Source organism: Pseudorasbora parva, chromosome 17 (assembly GCF_024679245.1).
Source record: "Pseudorasbora parva isolate DD20220531a chromosome 17, ASM2467924v1, whole genome shotgun sequence".
In the NCBI taxonomy this organism is placed as follows: domain Eukaryota; kingdom Metazoa; phylum Chordata; class Actinopteri; order Cypriniformes; family Gobionidae; genus Pseudorasbora; species Pseudorasbora parva.
The window spans coordinates 44,323,687-44,340,446 of record NC_090188.1 but is presented as its reverse complement, the minus strand read 5'-3'; the positions used below and the strand labels follow the sequence as shown (position 1 = coordinate 44,340,446).

Here is a 16,760-nt window from a genome sequence, read left to right as displayed (position 1 = left end):
CCAACCGACCGACTGACCGACCGACCGACCGACCGACCAACCACTCGACCAACCAACCAACCAACCAACCAACCAACCAACCAACCAACCAACCAACCAACCAACCAATACAACCGACCGACCGACCGACCGACCGACCGACCAACCGACCGACCAACCAACCGACCAACTGACCGACCAACCACTCGACCAACCAACACAACCGACCGACCGACCGACCAACCAACCAACCAACACAACCGACCGACCAACCGACCGACTGACCGACCAACCACTCGACCAACCAACCAAGCAACCAACCAACACAACCAACCAAGTGACCGACCAAATATTTTTTGTTTTGTTGACTTTGGTTTGGTTAAGTTGCATATTTAAGTTATTTTAAAAAATGTTAAGTTTTCCTCTTGTGTGTATTTATAATCTGTGATTTCTCTAGTTCTTTGTGAGTTGTTGTCTTTGGTATTTCCCTATTGATTGCACACTTACAGGGATAATTCAATGTGTTTAATGTTGGTGCTTTCGGCGGGGTCAGGGGTCAGAGGTCACCCTGATTGGCCCCAAACTGAGCTGCTCTGTGTATTCTGACAGCTTTCTATCAGAACCAGCATTAACTTCTGGAGCAGTTTGAGCTCCAGTAGCTCGTCTGTTTGATCGGACCCCACGGGCCAGCCTTCGCTCCCCACGGTCATCAATGAGCCTTGGCCGCCCATGACCCTGTGGCCGGTTCTCCACTGGTCCTCTTGGAGCACTTTTGATAGATACTGACCACTGCAGACCGGGAACAGCCCACAAGAGCTGCAGTTTTGGAGATGCTCTGACCCAGTCGTCTAGCCGTCACAATGATGAATGTTCATTAGTTGCTGATGCAGTGATCATTAATAAATGGGTTAGCTCTTCATGAGTCATACATTAACTCATGATTATCTGTGCATTAGTTAAGCATGAGTTAATCATATTAGTGCACCAGTGTTACCGGTACGCTTGGCGAGTACCAGGTTGGACCCACGTTTACACCCAGTTCTGACCCTCCCATCTGAAAGTCTGAATTCGAGTCACTAGCCATTTTCATTACCCGACGTTATGCGACTAAACTTATTTTTTTCCTCCTGTGATGTCGTTCCAAAAGTTATGCCACATCTGTTGGTATGTTTATGTATATCCCAGCCACCGCACCAGACATTATTTCTAATGGAAGGAGACGTAGGCGTGTTATTCAAACATTAATGGCAAGGAAAGCACCTTATATTTGGCCACGGATGAGATGTGCGTGTGTGTGATGGGTAGGTTTAAGGGCGGTGTTTGTGTGTGTGTGTGTGTGTGTGTGTCTGTGTGTGTTTGTGTGTGTGTGTGTACTTGTTTAGTATAAACCTGAGCTCAGCAGCCAGCATTCCCCACAATGTAAAACATACTAAATTATGTTTTTTTGAAAATGTAAAAATGCAGAATGTTTCCTGTGATGGTTTAGGGGCTGTGTGTGTGTGTGTGTGTGTGTGTGTGTGTGTGTGTGTGTGTGTGTGTGTGTGTTTCTCCCTCATATCTGCTTCAATGTCTGCAGGATCATTTGTGGCCTTTCTGAGTTTAGACTCCAGTATTCTCTTGTCATTTATGAGTTTAATAAAGATCTCAGACTCGTCTTCTGTCCAAACACACCTTCATCTGTAGAGAATGATTGTCAGTTCCGTACGGAAGGTGACCTGTAAATGCGGAAAAACTGCTTCCAACTATTTCCCTTTTTCAAATAGCCTGAAGAACCTCCTCATGCCAGCGTAAACACTTAAGGGACTTGGCATATTTTAATTAGGATATTGAAGGATACTGAAGGATATTGGAGGATATTGAGGGATATTGAAGGATAATGGAGACGCGGCTACTCTTGCCGTTCTGCCAGCTGAGCCTGGCCATTCTCAGACCTCTCTAAACCCCAGAGATGGGTGTGTGTGTGAAATACTCAGTCACGTAAATCATCTTCCTTCCTCATTCTGATGCTCAGTTTGAACTTCAGCAGAAGTCAGGTTTACATGCCTAAATGTGTTGGGCTGCTGGCCTGTGATTGGCTGATTGAACAGGTGAAGCTAATCAAGTGTCTGGGGTGTGTGTGTGTGTGTGTGTGTGTGTGTGTGTGTGTGTGTGTGTGTGTATACACTGCAAAAATGCTTGCTTAGTCATCTTGTCTTGTTTCCAGTCCAAATATCTAACAATTCTTAAATCAAGATGCATTTAGATCAGTAAAACTACACAAGATATTTAATACTACACAAAATCTAAATGAAGAGAGTTTTTGCTTAAAACAGGCTAAATGACCTGCCAATGGGGTGAGAAAAATAATCTTATTTCTGATTGAAATCTTGTTTCCCAAACAGAAATATTTGTTTCCCCAGAAAACAAGACAAAATATGTCATTTTACTTGTCTACTAAATGCATCATGATGAAATAATATTTAGATATTTGGACTGGAAACACAACACTGAGTAAGAAGAGCATGTTTTGCGGTGTGTGTGGACTGATTTCACCGTTGACAGTCTGCGTTACGGCCAATCACAGCTGGTCCAGAGTCAGTGTTTCTACCTCCGGCCTACTGTCTGCTTGAGGAAAGAGATGCTTGTTTGATTTCTGGATTCGTTTGGATTATAATAAAGACTTTTCGTGTGCGAAGAGCGAGACCAACGCTGGTTTCATTGGAAAATACCTGAGGTGCATGACGTTCACAGGAAATAAGGTGAAGCCAAGAATGACTCGCCAACATTACTGAGACTGATAACAATCTAACGTGCAGATCTTATGCAAAATATGCCACAATAACAAATCTCAGAGATGTGAAGAAGATGTGTGAGAGTTTCTGTTGATCGCAGTATTGCTTCCTTCACTCATAGCGGTGTGTGTGTGCTGATGCACGGCCGGTTTAACTGACATCTGACGCGTGACAGAGTTCAGCCTCTCAATACCACAGAAATCCTCCTGCGGTTGAAACCCTCCAAACCTGTTTGAGCAGGTACGAGGAGCTGAGATTTCAGTTTGGAGTGAGTTGTGATGAGTTAAACACCTGCGGGACTGTGGAGCGAGACACCATCCGAGCCGGAGATGCATCAGGGACGCCTGCGATTACGGCCGTGGCTGGAGGAACAGATCGAGTCGGGCCGATATCCTGGAGTCGAGTGGCTGGACCAGGTGAAATCAGGGCTGAGATTAAGCCACCGTTAGATCTTAGCTCAATTAGGGCTTTCATAAACGTGCCTTAGGAACATTACAGCTGTGCATCTTGAGCTAAACCACAAATTTAAGATATGCTAAAACTGCTCAAATGTGGACATTAGTCTGAGACTGGACTAAATATCTCACAATTCTTCAATCAAGATGCATTTACTAGATCAGTAAAACTACATTTTTTCTGGTTTTGTTGAAAATCAAATCTAAATGAAGAGAGTTTTTGCTTAAAACAGGCAAAATGATCTGCCAATGGGGTGAGGAAAATAATCTTATTTCTTGTTTCCGTCCCAATAATTTTGCCTGTTTTAAGAAAAAACACCTAAGGTAATTTTACTGATCTAGTAAATGCATCTTGATTTAGGCATGTTTTAGACATCTGGAGTGTTAATAAGAAGAGCATGTTTTAGACATCTGGAGGGTAAATAAGAAGAGCATGTTTTAGACATCTGGAGGGTAAATAAGAAGAGCATGTTTTAGACATCTGGAGTGTGAATAAGAAGAGCATGTTTTAGACATCTGGAGTGTTAATAAGAAGAGCATGTTTTAGACATCTGGAGTGTTAATAAGAAGAGCATGTTTTAGACATCTGGAGGGTAAATAAGAAGAGCATGTTTTAGACATCTGGAGGGTAAATAAGAAGAGCATGTTTTAGACATCTGGAGGGTAAATAAGAAGAGCATGTTTTAGACATCTGGAGGGTAAATAAGAAGAGCATGTTTTAGACATCTGGAGGGTAAATAAGAAGAGCATGTTTTAGACATCTGGAGTGTGAATAAGAAGAGCATGTTTTAGACATCTGGAGTGTGAATAAGAAGAGCATGTTTTAGACATCTGGAGTGTTAATAAGAAGAGCATGTTTTAGACATCTGGAGTGTGAATAAGAAGAGCATGTTTTAGACATCTGGAGTGTTAATAAGAAGAGCATGTTTTAGACATCTGGAGGGTAAATAAGAAGAGCATGTTTTAGACATCTGGAGGGTAAATAAGAAGAGCATGTTTTAGACATCTGGAGGGTAAATAAGAAGAGCATGTTTTAGACATCTGGAGGGTAAATAAGAAGAGCATGTTTTAGACATCTGGAGTGTAAATAAGAAGAGCATGTTTTGCGGTGTGATATCTGAGCCAGTGCTGGATTGAGTCCTGCACTCATCTGAAGCGGAGGCTCAGTGATGTTCTGTAGGGTTCTGCTGTTGTCTGAGAGTGTAGATGTCTGAGCTTCTGTGCTTTCTTCACGGCGCTGATCAAACTGAAGTCGGCCAGAGTTTTCCAGATTCCCTGGAAGCATGCGGCGCGGCACGGCTGGAACATCGAGAAGGACGCCACGCTGTTCCGAAACTGGGCCATACACACAGGTGACTACAGCTTCATTACAGCAAACGCTTCATATGATATTGGGCTGTTTTAACCCAGCGGTTGGGTTACATGTTTCTGGTAGTTTTATTTAACTCAACTATTGTTTAAAAAATACTGTATTTCTTTCTTAAAATAAACTTAAATTGTGTTGGAAATTAGCATGTTAGGTTTAATAAATGAACATAAGAAGTTTAATGAATAATAATTAAACAATAATAAATAGCTTATTTATAAATGTTCACCGTTTTATTATTATTATTGCCTCTAGTAATTATGTCCTGATTTTTAATTTCCAACCTATTTTGGGTTAATTTTAAGACAGCCATAAAGTCATTATTAAACAATAGTTGGGTTAAATAAAACAGCCGAGCACATTGGGCAAACATTTAACCCAATCGCTGGGTTAAAACAACCCAATCAATGGGGTTGTCCATTTTTAACCCAACACAGGTTATTTTTAACCCAGCATTTTTAGAGTGTGATATCTGTGAAAATCTCATGAGATCCTCATCTTTCATCAAGAAGTCCCCTTGTGACGATCATATACACTCTTACCAGTGTCGGACATTTGGTGTTTCCATCATGAAGACCTTTAACACCAACACAGCCTTTCTATATTCTCTTTAAAACAAACACAGAGCCCAAAGAACATTCCACTGACCCGTTCCTGAAGAACCTAGAAGAACTTTTTTCTTAGTGTTAAGGACCTTTGGTAACCCTTTACAACACTGGTGCACTAATATGATTAACTCATGCTTAACTAATGCACAGATAATCATGAGTTAATGTATGACTCATGAAGAACTAACACATTTATTAATGATCACTGCATCAGCAACTAATGAACATTCATCATCATTAATAGATTAAGTAATCATCCAGTTATTAGTTAAATGTGTCATAATGTATTAATTCCTTAATAGCATATTATATTAACTAATAATGTAAATGAACGTGTTAATTACCACAACGGGTCAAAGCCATGCATTTCAGCTTCCAGTCGTCTGCGTTAATGAATCATTAGCTGATGATTTATAAAGGTATCATTATGTTCTGACTTTACTTGTTGGAGCACATGACTATTAACTAATTGATTAAGTAATATATAATTGTGGTTATGGGTTTTGAAGTAATTTTGAATTATTTAATAGTTATAAGTAACTTAAGTAAACTTTATCGACTAACCCTAACCCATCAAGTCATGTCTTAATGAAGTTTGACTGATTAATTTCCATTGTAATAAATCATTAGTCCTTCACTTTGGGGCTGAAATAGAGAACCTTTAATGCGTTCTGGCCGTTCATTTGCATGGCGAGAGTGTTTGCTGGCTTGAGAACGCAAACTTTGAAATAGTTTTGAAACAGTACCGTTAACAGTCTAATAATACTTTACTAATACTCTATTAATACATGCACCTTTAATTATAGTTAGTATAATATCAGACCATCAGAGTAAAGTCTAACCAAAGGTTCTTTAGATTTCAAATGTAATCAGGAACTGACCATTGAAAGGTTCTTTGGGATCATCAGTGCAAAAACTCTCTTCTGGAACCTTTATTTTAAAAGACTAATTGCAAATTGCCGTGAAATGATCAGAATATAACATTTTGAAGAATAATAATGGTTACTGATTACATTGTACATTAGTCATCAAGCGCCACCGCTCCAGGTTTTCACTGAGCGGAAGCAGATTTAATGTTTAAAGTCTGCTTGACACAAAATCTGACTCCACACGGCGGCCACAGAAAGGTTTTGGACACTAAAGTGGACACTTTCATTAAATACAAACCGAGACCTTTCCCAGAATTGAACTTCACTCGACGAGTCACTTTTAATCAGCCGGTCTCGATGTGAAGAGAATCAGAATTCTATCAACGAGTGTCCAAGACTTTTTGTCTTCTTTTATTGGCCAATATACACTCACCTAAAGGATTATTAGGAACACCTGTTCAATTTCTCATTAATGCAGTTATCTAATCAGCCAATCACATGGCAGTTCTTCAGTGCATTTAGGGGTGTGGTCCTGGTCAAGACAATCTCCTGAACTCACAATCTGCTCAGTTACTGGGATTTTCACTAGAACAATTTCTAGGGTTTACGAAGAATGGTGTGAAAAGGGAAGAGCATCCAGTATGCAGCAGTCCTGTGGGAGAAAATGCCTTGATGATGCTCGAGGTCAGAGGAGAATGGGCCGACTGATTCAAGCTGATAGAAGAGCAACTTTGACTGAAATAACCACTCGTTACAACCGAGGTATGCAGCAAAGCATTTGTGAAGCCACAACACACACAACCTTGAGGCGGATGGGCTACAACAGCAGAAGACCCCACCGGGTACCACTCATCTCCACTACACATAGGAAAAAGAGGCGACAATTTGCACAAGCTCACCAAAATTGGCCAGTTGAAGACTGGAGAAATGTTGCCTGGTCTGATGAGTCTCGATTTCTGTTGAGACATTCAGATGGTAGAGTCAGAATTTGGCGTAAACAGAATGAGAACATGGATCCATCATGCCTTGTTCCCACTGTGCAGGCTGGTGGTGGTGGTGTAATGGTGTGGGGGATGTTTTCTTGGCACACTTTAGGCCCCTTAGTGCCGATTGGGCATCGTTTAAATGCCACGGCCTACCTGAGCATTGTGTCTGACCATGTCCATCCCTTTATGACCTCCATGTCCCCATCCTCTGATGGCTACTTCCAGCAGGATAATGCACCATGTCACAAAGCTCCAATCATTTCAGATTGGTTTCTTGAGCATGACAATGAGTTGACTGAACTAAAATGGCCGCCACAGTCCCCAGATCTTAACCCAATAGAGCATCTTTGGGATGTGGTGGAACGGGAGCTTCGTGCCCTGGATGTGCATCCCACAAATCTCCATCAACTGCAAGATGCTCTCCTATCAATATGGGCCGACATTTCTAAAGAATGCTTTCAGCAGCTTGTTGATCAATGCCATGTAGAATTAAGGCAGTTCTGAAGGAGAAAGGGGGTCAAACACAGCATTAGTGTGTGTTCCTAATAATCCTTTAGGTGTGTGTATATCTATTACTTGATATTTGGAAAAGCTAACACACTTTATGTTGTGAAATGTTTGACTAAGTGCTGTTTTTGTTTTGATATAATGCAACAGTATTTTTACATTTGTAAATGCGATATGTCTGAATAGTTGTGGTCACTGTACCTGTGATCTGATCCTCAGACTGTTAACATGAGATGCTTGATGAGAAACACCATCAAGATCAGCTGATTTAATGTCAACTTCTGCAATACTGCATGTGTTTTTACCAAACACTCTGTAAATATTTTTCTCTGAATACTCTTAGAGAGGTTAAACAATAATGGCCAGGAATACAACAGAATCTGTTACTGTAGATCCTGACAGCCAATCATGCAAACGCCTCTTCTTTCATGGATCTTAGGGAGATACAAACCTGGCATAGACAAACCTGATCCCAAGACATGGAAGGCAAACTTCCGATGTGCACTCAATTCCCTGACGGACGTCAAAGAGCTTCAAGACAAAAGCATCAAGAAAGGCCACAACGCCTTCAGAGTTTATATTCTCCTTCCACACAGCAAAACAATAAAGAGACGCAAAGGTTTGTGCACATATGAGCTGTTTGGAACATTATTTCATATTTCTATTTTTCACAAATATGTAGTAATAGATAAACTGCATCTACATATTTGCATTAGTTCATTAAGCAGACACTTAATCCAAATACCATGGAAGTTTGTTTCCGCCACAGAGTAAAATAATATTTATAATATATATAAATAATTATTTGCAATTGTTTATCTAGCAATTAAGATTTTTTTCTCACAAAAAGTCAGAATTGCGTGATATAAACTCATAATAGCGTAAAAGTCAGAATTGCGAGATAAACACTTGTAATTGCAAACAAAATTGAATTGCGCGGTATAAAGTCGTAATTGAGAAAAAGTCATAATTGTGAGATATAAACTCGTAATTGCCAGATATAGTCATAATTATGAGATATAAATTCATAATTGCGACAGAAAATCGTAATTGCAAGACAAAAACTCAAAATTGATATAAAGTCGTAATTGAGAAAAAAGTCACAACTGTGAGATATAAATTCGTAATTGCGGAAAAAGTCATACTTGCGGGATATAGTCATAATTGAGTAAAAAAGTCAGAATTGTGAGATATAAACTTGTAATTGAAAGATATAAAGTTGTAATTGCGAGAAATAAATTCATAATTACGAAACAAATACTAATTGCAAGATATAAACTCATAATTGCGCAAAAAGACAGAATTGCGAGATATAAACCTGTAATTGCGTATTTTATTTTTTATTTTGCGACGGAAACAAGCTTTCATAGAAGCAATTATAGCCAACAATAATTTTTGCATGAATTGTGTTCCTAAATGTGATTTGGGTCAGTTTTCCGAGCGCATAAATAAGACTCGTGATGTGACGCGTCTCTCTCCAGCATTAAGGTGTTTGGACACTGACAGTAAAGCAGCATCGCCTCCACCTCAGACACCAAGGAACACGCCGCTGGAGAGATTCACAGGTACGAACCAACAACAACCAGAAAAGCAAACTTACGACCACAGTTATCTCAACATGCCTGATGTTTCCCGTGCGGCTACAGAGGCCTTCTGGAAGTTCCCCGGCGACAGAGGCGGATCCACGGCTGAAGCTCAGAGAAGAGACGAGCGTGAGGAGGAGAGGACGGCCATCTGGCCATCACAGGGTACGCTTCTGTCCATAGTGTGAGGACAAGAGTTCAGGTCAGCAAAGGCTTACAATGACCCATTACCTCTGCAGGACTGCAGCTGAACAAAACAGACGAGCACGAGCAGACAGAAGCAGTGCTGAAGGTGAGATCTCTCACATGACAATAACAAACACACTTTCACTCATCTTTGATTTGACATACATTTAAGACGAGATCAAATGTAGGACTGTTTCTAATGTGGTCTTAAATAATGTTGTAGTTTCTGAGCACCTCTATAGCAGTTTACCCAACTATGATGACTTTTCAAAGGATATATTCATTGGAAAATGGAGCAATCAAATATAAAATAATCATAATAACAGTTTGGATTTAACATCAGATGTTGGTTGAACAAAGAGGACTCAGGACGGCGAAGATTAAGGCTCTCTTGTGGTGAGATCCTTTGGTTTTATGAACAAATTTAGCAGAAGAGCACCAGGATCTTCCACAAACATCGAAACCAGTCTCAAATAACCTAACCAAACCAATGATGTCTCTAAAACCTCCAAACTACTGCAAACTCTCTGGCTAGAGTCGTTCAGACAGTGGCTACAAACCCTGAAGCTTACCTCAGATTTTGGATCTGAAAGTTGAGGTTATCGCTTTACTCTTGAGAAAACTTACCCCGGTTATGTTGCTTAACCTGCTTTCTGGAATCCCTCCTTGATCTAGTTTTCCTGCATCTGAATAAGTCCATCAACCTCCCAAAACACTTTAATACTTTATGGTCTTCGTGAACTCGTTTAGCTAAGCCTTTACCTTGTCCTTTATCTATTAATGAGGTGTTCCGGGTCAAACATTTTAATTTAATTTTAAAAGATTCATTTGCTCATGAATCTCTATATTATCAAATCCAGTTGCCATAATTTAGACAGCACTTACAGAGACACTAACATTAGTGTAGATGCCACTCTTCTTATGATGTATCGAGTACATCAGGTGTTATGGGAAGTGTTCCCGGTTCCGGCTGACCGAGTTAATGCAGCCTAACAATCAGTCAATTGATCTGAATAATGAAAGTTAAAAATGTTCTATGTGTATGCCATAGTAAAGAGATGTGTTGTTAGTCTAGATTTAAACTGACAGAGTGTGTCTGCTTCCCGAACAATGCTAGGAAGACTGTTCCAGAGTTTAGGAGCTAAATAGGAAAAGGATCGACCGCCTGCAGTTGATTTAGATATTCTAGGTATGATCAACTGGCCAGAGTTTAGAGACCGCAATAGACGTGATGGAGTATAATGCGTTAAGAGCTCGCTTAAGTACTGGGGAGCTAAACTATTTAGTGCTTTGTAAGTAATAAGCAAGATTTTAAAATGTCTGCGATGTTTAATAGGGAGCCAGTGCAGTGTTGACAGAACTGGACTAATATGATCATACTTCCTGGTTCTAGTAAGAACTCGAGCTGCTGCGGTTTGGACCAGCTGGAGTTTGTTTATTAAGCGAGCAGGGCAACCACCCAGTAGAGCATTACAATAATCTATCTATCTATCTATCTATCTATCTATCTATCTATCTATCTATCTATCTATCTATCTATCTATCTATCTGTCTGTCTGTCTGTCTGTCTGTCTGTCTGTCTGTCTGTCTGTCTGTCTGTCTGTCTGTCTGTCTGTCTGTCTGTCTGTCTGTCTGTCTGTCTGTCTATCTATCTATCTATCTATCTATCTATCATCATGGACTAGCTGGAGTTTGTTTATTAAGCGAGCAGGGCAACCACCCAGGAGAGCATTACAGTAATCTAGCCTTGAGTTCATGAACGCATCGACTAACTGTTCAGCATTTGGCATTGAAAGCATGTGCCGTAATTTAGATATTAGGTATATAAAATATTATATAGATATAGATATTAGATATAAAAATATTAGATATTTTTAAGATGATAGAATGCGGTTTTACAGATGCTAGAAACGTGGCTTTCAAATGAAAGATTGGTATCAAAGAGCACACCCAGGTTCCTCACTGACGACGAGGGCTCTTCCTAATGATATCTCCCAGTGGAGCAGATACAGGGTGAAGAGCAGCGGTCCTAACACTGAGCCTTGCGGTACCCCATACTGAACTTGTGATCGGTGTGACATCTTTTCATTTACTGCTACAAACTGATAACGGTCAGATCATTTTCAAGACTATTCAGAAGAATATTGTGATCGATGGTATCGAATGCAGCGCTAAGATCGAGTAACACTAATAGAGAGATACAACCACGATCAGATGATAAGAGTAAATCATTTGTAACTCTAATTAGAGCAGTCTCAGTGCTATGATACGGTCTAAATCCTGACTGGAAATCCTCACATATACCATTTCTTTCTAATAAAGGAGCTTAGTTGTGAGGTATATTGGATTCAAGACCATGTGCATTTCTCCTGCAGATTGTGGATCACCTGAAGAACTTGGATCACTGGAGTCCGGCATATGAAAGCGAGAGAGGCTGGAGATCGAACTCGATGTGGATGGGATGCCTGTGTAAGAAAACTCCTTCACATCCTAAACTTACGCACTGGAGAACTCATTCAGACGCGAGCTAATGTGAGAGATTTGCCATTGAAATCTGTGAATGCCTCTGATTTCAGGTGAGACAGATTTTTCAGGTTACTCCTTCCAGACAGACTGTACCATTCACAATACCTCATCAGGCCAATACGACTAGAGCAACCCAACCAGCTGGATCACTGTACCCTTTTCACCTGAAGGAAATGCACATTCATTAATGGACACGAGTGACATGTTTCCTGAATGATTCAGAGTTTACAGCGGAGTCACTAGTAGTAGTGGCACAAGGTTCCCAGAGAAGGCATTAGCCATTTTATTTTACAAGTCTTTAAATAAAGTTCATGCTGTGAATTATTACCAATAGTGTCACCTCCTTTCCACATGAGCAGGACACAAACGTGATGAAGAAATGTTAAGAACTGCAGGAACGCTCGATCCTGCCCTGCAGCAGTTCTACTAGCGAATCCTGAAGACCTTGATTAGCTGGTTAAGGTGTGTTTAATTGGGATTGAAGTGAAACTAAGGTGCTGCGTCCCAATTCGCCTACTTATACTACGTCCTAAAAGTATGTACTCTTTTTGTGAAGAAAAGGTACATACTTTTGAGTGTGTAGCAGAAAAGTATGCAAGCTTCGGGACATACTCCTTTGCCATCTTTAACGGACTCTGTCGCTTAGTTACGTGCATCCCGTTACTGTTTATCTGCCCTGTCAATCATCGTCAGATTCGTCACAGTTCAAATCCTCCACATTCAGATTAATCTCCTGCCGTATCAGAGAGAAGTGTAGGAGATCTGATATGTGTGGGTCTTTGATGCAGACTCTCCTCATTTTTGCAGTTTAAATATAATGCATTTAAAAGTTAATGCCCAAACGTGTCATTACAAAAGTGCTCAATGCTGCTGCAGGTGAGATATAATGTGGACAACACTGAATAAATATATTTGTGTCAGGTTAAATAGAGATAGTTGGTCACTCAAAACCCTTTATCTAAACTTCTCTACTTAACCGTCAGACTCGCACATCCACATCCGTCATGTTTGTAGTTTTTTACCGCTTTTTATCCGCGTTTGTAGTTCTAATCGAATCCTCGTCCAACTCGCAATGGGTTGTGGGTAATATCAGCCGTTAGAGTGCCCATCGATCCATACTGTGAATTCAGACCGGAAATAGTAAAGCATCCGGGAATCTTTGGAATACTCTTTTCAACACACTACGATTTGGGACATACTAATTATATTTTCGAATACTATTTAGGATGGATAGTATGTGAATTGGGACGCAGGGAGGGTGTTTTCACACTCGGGTCCTCTTTTAAAGAACCAAACTCAGACTCCTTTAAGTGGACCAAGAGATGGACCAAGTGAAAAAGGACCCAGTTTTCTTCATGTTCCCTGTACCCGTTTGCTTTAAAGGGGTCTGAGATCATTGGGAGTGTTCACATATGGGCCAAAATCATGCGAATCACGCTCAAACCCCTGAAAAGGACCGAATGTGAAAACACCCTAAAGGAACAGGACCGTAAGAAAGCTAGAGATGTTCCGATAGCTGGGCACGTATTCACAGCTGTACAGCAGTTTGAATAGATAGAATTATTTTATGGTGAGCTTCCGACTTATCCCTTAATAAAACATTAACAGTGAACTACTGTACTTATATAGTATTTTATTATCTGGCATGCATTTGACAGTGATATTTATTTATTTTTCTCAAGCGAAAAAGAACTTCAAATGCAGCCACATATCTAACACCGCAAACCGAAAGAGGTATTTTAGTTTTACAATATTGTATAAAATATAGGAATATAAAAAATATATTTTAATCCGCAAATAATCTCTTTACAACACATGAAAAATAAGCAACCACCTAGGCTTAGTTATTCCACAGAGATGTAGCTAAATCTACTGTACAACAGTAGCCTAATATACGTTACATTTTTCCACATTACACCGAACCTTCGAGGGTCTGAGTTCGTGAATAGAGTTTCTCAAATGAAACGGTAAATTCTCATGAAGTGACGGTTTATATATCGACGTGACACACCGTAGAGTTGGATCCGTTTAATCTTCATATACAGGAGTATTCGGCCAGTCTGGAGCTCTGCGCTTAGACAAACACGGAAGCGGCTGAACGAGCTGCGGGTACCGATGACACTCGGGAATCGTTACTACCGGTACAGAAAGGATGGCATAATCACATTATTTACATTTCAGTACCGACTCGGTAGCAAAGTGCCGGTGCTTGTGCCATCCGGGCTGGTTGGTCCAGTCTGAAATACTGCTAAACAACGGACACAGGCGTTTGCTTGCTGAGGCAACGGAACAACTTCCTGTTTGCACTGCACCCTGAGCAGCGAAGAACAACCTTTAGGCAAAGCTAGCGGTCATAACGACGATGGGTTTTGGTTAAGAAAATGGTATCGGATCGGTAAAAGCTTTCAAGTAATCGCCGATACCGAAATTTTTGATGATACTAGTATCGGAACTCTAAAGGACGCTCGTTTCCATTATGAAACTGAACAAAAATTGGCCTTATCTTAAAATTCAGACTTTTTCCGCCTCAGGATTGTGACAAAAATAGAATTATAAACTTGCAACTTTTCCCTCTCAAACTCTTACCTTTCCCTCTCGCAATTGTCCTGATTGTATTTTCTGCAGCAGAAAACAAGCTTCCATAGGATTGACTAAAATAAAGCTCTTCACTTTTCCTTCATTATGATTCATTTTAAAATCCAGTTTTGTATAATTTGATTTCTTACAAGTAAAATAACAGATATTTGATAAATCAAATTATACAAAGTTTGCTAAATCACACTTCATCCAAGCCCTCATAAGAATATGAGCCAGTGATTTTTACCAAAACACACACACACACACACACACAGTGTAGTTCCCCCACTTTAATATCAGTGGAATACATCATATAAATAGCAGATCTGCATGTAAAAGCAATCGGCGTATTTAATGGGTTTAACGCTCCAGTAAAGAGCCAATATAAATGGAAGGATAGTAAAAACACGACAGTCTGACAGACCATCACAGTCCACGATCAGTAATCAAACGCCTGACTGAAGTTTCGCTTCTGACCGCCTCCTCTTCCTCTTTTACCGCCGTTGTTTCCGAACGAACGGCCTCTGCCTCGTCCTCGTCCTCCGCCGCGGCCGCCGAATCCTCCGCCACCGCGGCCGCCGAATCCTCCGCCACCGCGGCCGCCGAATCCTCCAGATGTGCGTTCCCCGGCGGGCCGCATGCTTTGCTCCAGCTCTGGAAGCTCTGTAGCGACGGAAAGCTGCCAGCGCCGGCCGTCCTTCCACTTCTCCTGCAGAGACAAACACAAGCCGAGTCAGCAACACGAGGAGGAGGACGCGCATCTGTTGACAAGCCTCCATTAGTGAAACCCAAGAGCTTGGGAAACGGGAACCAGCTGGACGTTTGCACAGACACGTCCCTCGAGAGTCGCTTTACAAACGACTCCAAACACACAAGAGCGTCTTCATACCTGGATCTCTTTCAGTTTAGCGGCTGGGACGTCGAAACACACACCCTGAGAGAAACACAAACACAGGACGCGTTAGAAAACACATTTTCCCAAACAGAAAATCAAGCCCACGTCTGACAACTCTTCAAACCAAACATCTCTGCTAATATAGCTTCCTTCAGAAACCGCTCACAGTGACCCTTCAGTAGATCACGGGTGTTAAATCTGACGGTTTCCACATGGATATATTCAACAACTCAGACAGCTAAAACAGGTTTGTGCAAGGAGAACAAAAGGGCAGAAAGTTATTCACTAGATTTAACAAAGATGTCAAGAACAGCCGCTTAGAGAAGCCTTCCTCTCACGACTCGCATTCGATGATTATATGATCTGGAAACTTTTGACATTCAGTATTTTTCATTTAACAAACCAAAGTGGGCACTAAACTGATACATGCAGCCGAGTTTTATTTTTTTCTTATGAAGAACATTCATTTTGATCAAATAATTGTTCTTTTACAGTTGGCCGTATTTAGGGGCGGAGCTCCATTAGTCGTCATCTGCTCTCGAATCTACGGCAGCCCATAGAAGCGTTTGGTAAACAGATGTGCCATTTAACACAGATGGAGGACGGTCTGAACTAGAGTTTAGAGGATTCCCTGCCCGAACTTGGGCCACGGGGCGAGATTTCCCGGCACTATCCTCCAAAGTTGCACAAGTCCGGATTAGTGTAAGGTCCGGATTAGTGTAAAGTCCGGATTAGTGTAAAGTCCGGATTAGTGTAAAATCCGGATTAGTGTAAAGTCTGGATTAGTGTTAAATCAGGATTAGTGTTAAATCAGGATTAGTGTTAAATCAGGATTAGTGTAAAGTCAGGATTAGTGTAAAGTCAGGATTAGTGTTGAATCAGGATTAGTGTTAAATCCGGATTAGTGTAAAGTCCGGATTAGTGTAAAGTCAGGATTAGTGTTAAATCAGGATTAGTGTTAAATCAGAATTAGTGTAAAGTCAGGATTAGTGTTGAATCAGGATTAGTGTTAAATCAGGATTAGTGTTAAATCAGGATTAGTGTAAAGTCAGGATTAGTGTTAAATCAGGATTAGTGTTAAATCAGGATTAGTGTAAAGTCAGGATTAGTGTTGAATCAGGATTAGTGTTAAATCCGGATTAGTGTAAAGTCCGGATTAGTGTAAAGTCAGGATTAGTGTTAAATCAGGATTAGTGTTAAATCAGAATTAGTGTAAAGTCAGGATTAGTGTTGAATCAGGATTAGTGTTAAATCCGGATTAGTGTAAAGTCAGGATTAGTGTTAAATCAGGATTAGTGTTAAATCAGGATTAGTGTAAAAATGTGCGGTAAACTCACAGCACATGCAGTGATGGTGTGCTGCTGGCGTGAACTCTGCACTTCGCGTCACTAAAGCTTCTCGTTTTGAATCGTTTCGTTTAAAAGTGGACATTAAGCTTTCTATACACACATT

At 40.6% G+C, this 16,760-nt stretch overlaps 2 protein-coding genes across 3 annotated transcripts in view; one reads left to right on the top strand and one right to left on the bottom strand.

The window, feature by feature from the left end:
* Positions 1-2,855: 2,855 nt before the first annotated feature.
* irf1a (interferon regulatory factor 1a) lies at positions 2,856-12,145 on the top strand. The gene is made up of 8 exons (XM_067421623.1): positions 2,856-3,166; positions 4,458-4,557; positions 7,981-8,160; positions 9,023-9,106; positions 9,188-9,289; positions 9,364-9,416; positions 11,686-11,779; positions 11,887-12,145. Exons 1-8 carry the CDS (start codon positions 3,080-3,082, stop codon positions 11,961-11,963), a joined length of 777 nt encoding a protein of 258 aa, XP_067277724.1. The 5' UTR covers positions 2,856-3,079; the 3' UTR covers positions 11,964-12,145.
* A 2,543-nt stretch (positions 12,146-14,688) lies between these two features.
* The window catches only part of ddx21 (DEAD (Asp-Glu-Ala-Asp) box helicase 21), a 33,242-nt gene continuing 31,170 nt past the window's right edge, over positions 14,689-16,760 (bottom strand). For both annotated transcript variants that reach the window (XM_067421682.1, XM_067421683.1), the window contains exons 15-16: positions 15,303-15,347; positions 14,689-15,122 (exon numbers count right to left, since the gene is read on the bottom strand). In XM_067421682.1, coding sequence (XP_067277783.1) covers positions 14,853-15,122; positions 15,303-15,347 — 315 coding nt within the window. In that variant the 3' untranslated portion in view covers positions 14,689-14,852. The remainder of the gene's footprint in view (positions 15,123-15,302; positions 15,348-16,760) is intronic.

Excerpts from the sequence above, each read along its gene's own strand:
- irf1a (XM_067421623.1), top strand. The coding sequence starts at position 3,080 with ATGCATCAGGGACGCCTGCGATTACGGCCGTGGCTGGAGGAACAGATC. Across the intron at positions 9,417-11,685 it reads AGACAGAAGCAGTGCTGAAG|ATTGTGGATCACCTGAAGAA; the intron begins GTGAGATCTCTC and ends TTTCTCCTGCAG. Across the intron at positions 11,780-11,886 it reads GATGTGGATGGGATGCCTGT|GTGAGACAGATTTTTCAGGT; the intron begins GTAAGAAAACTC and ends CTCTGATTTCAG.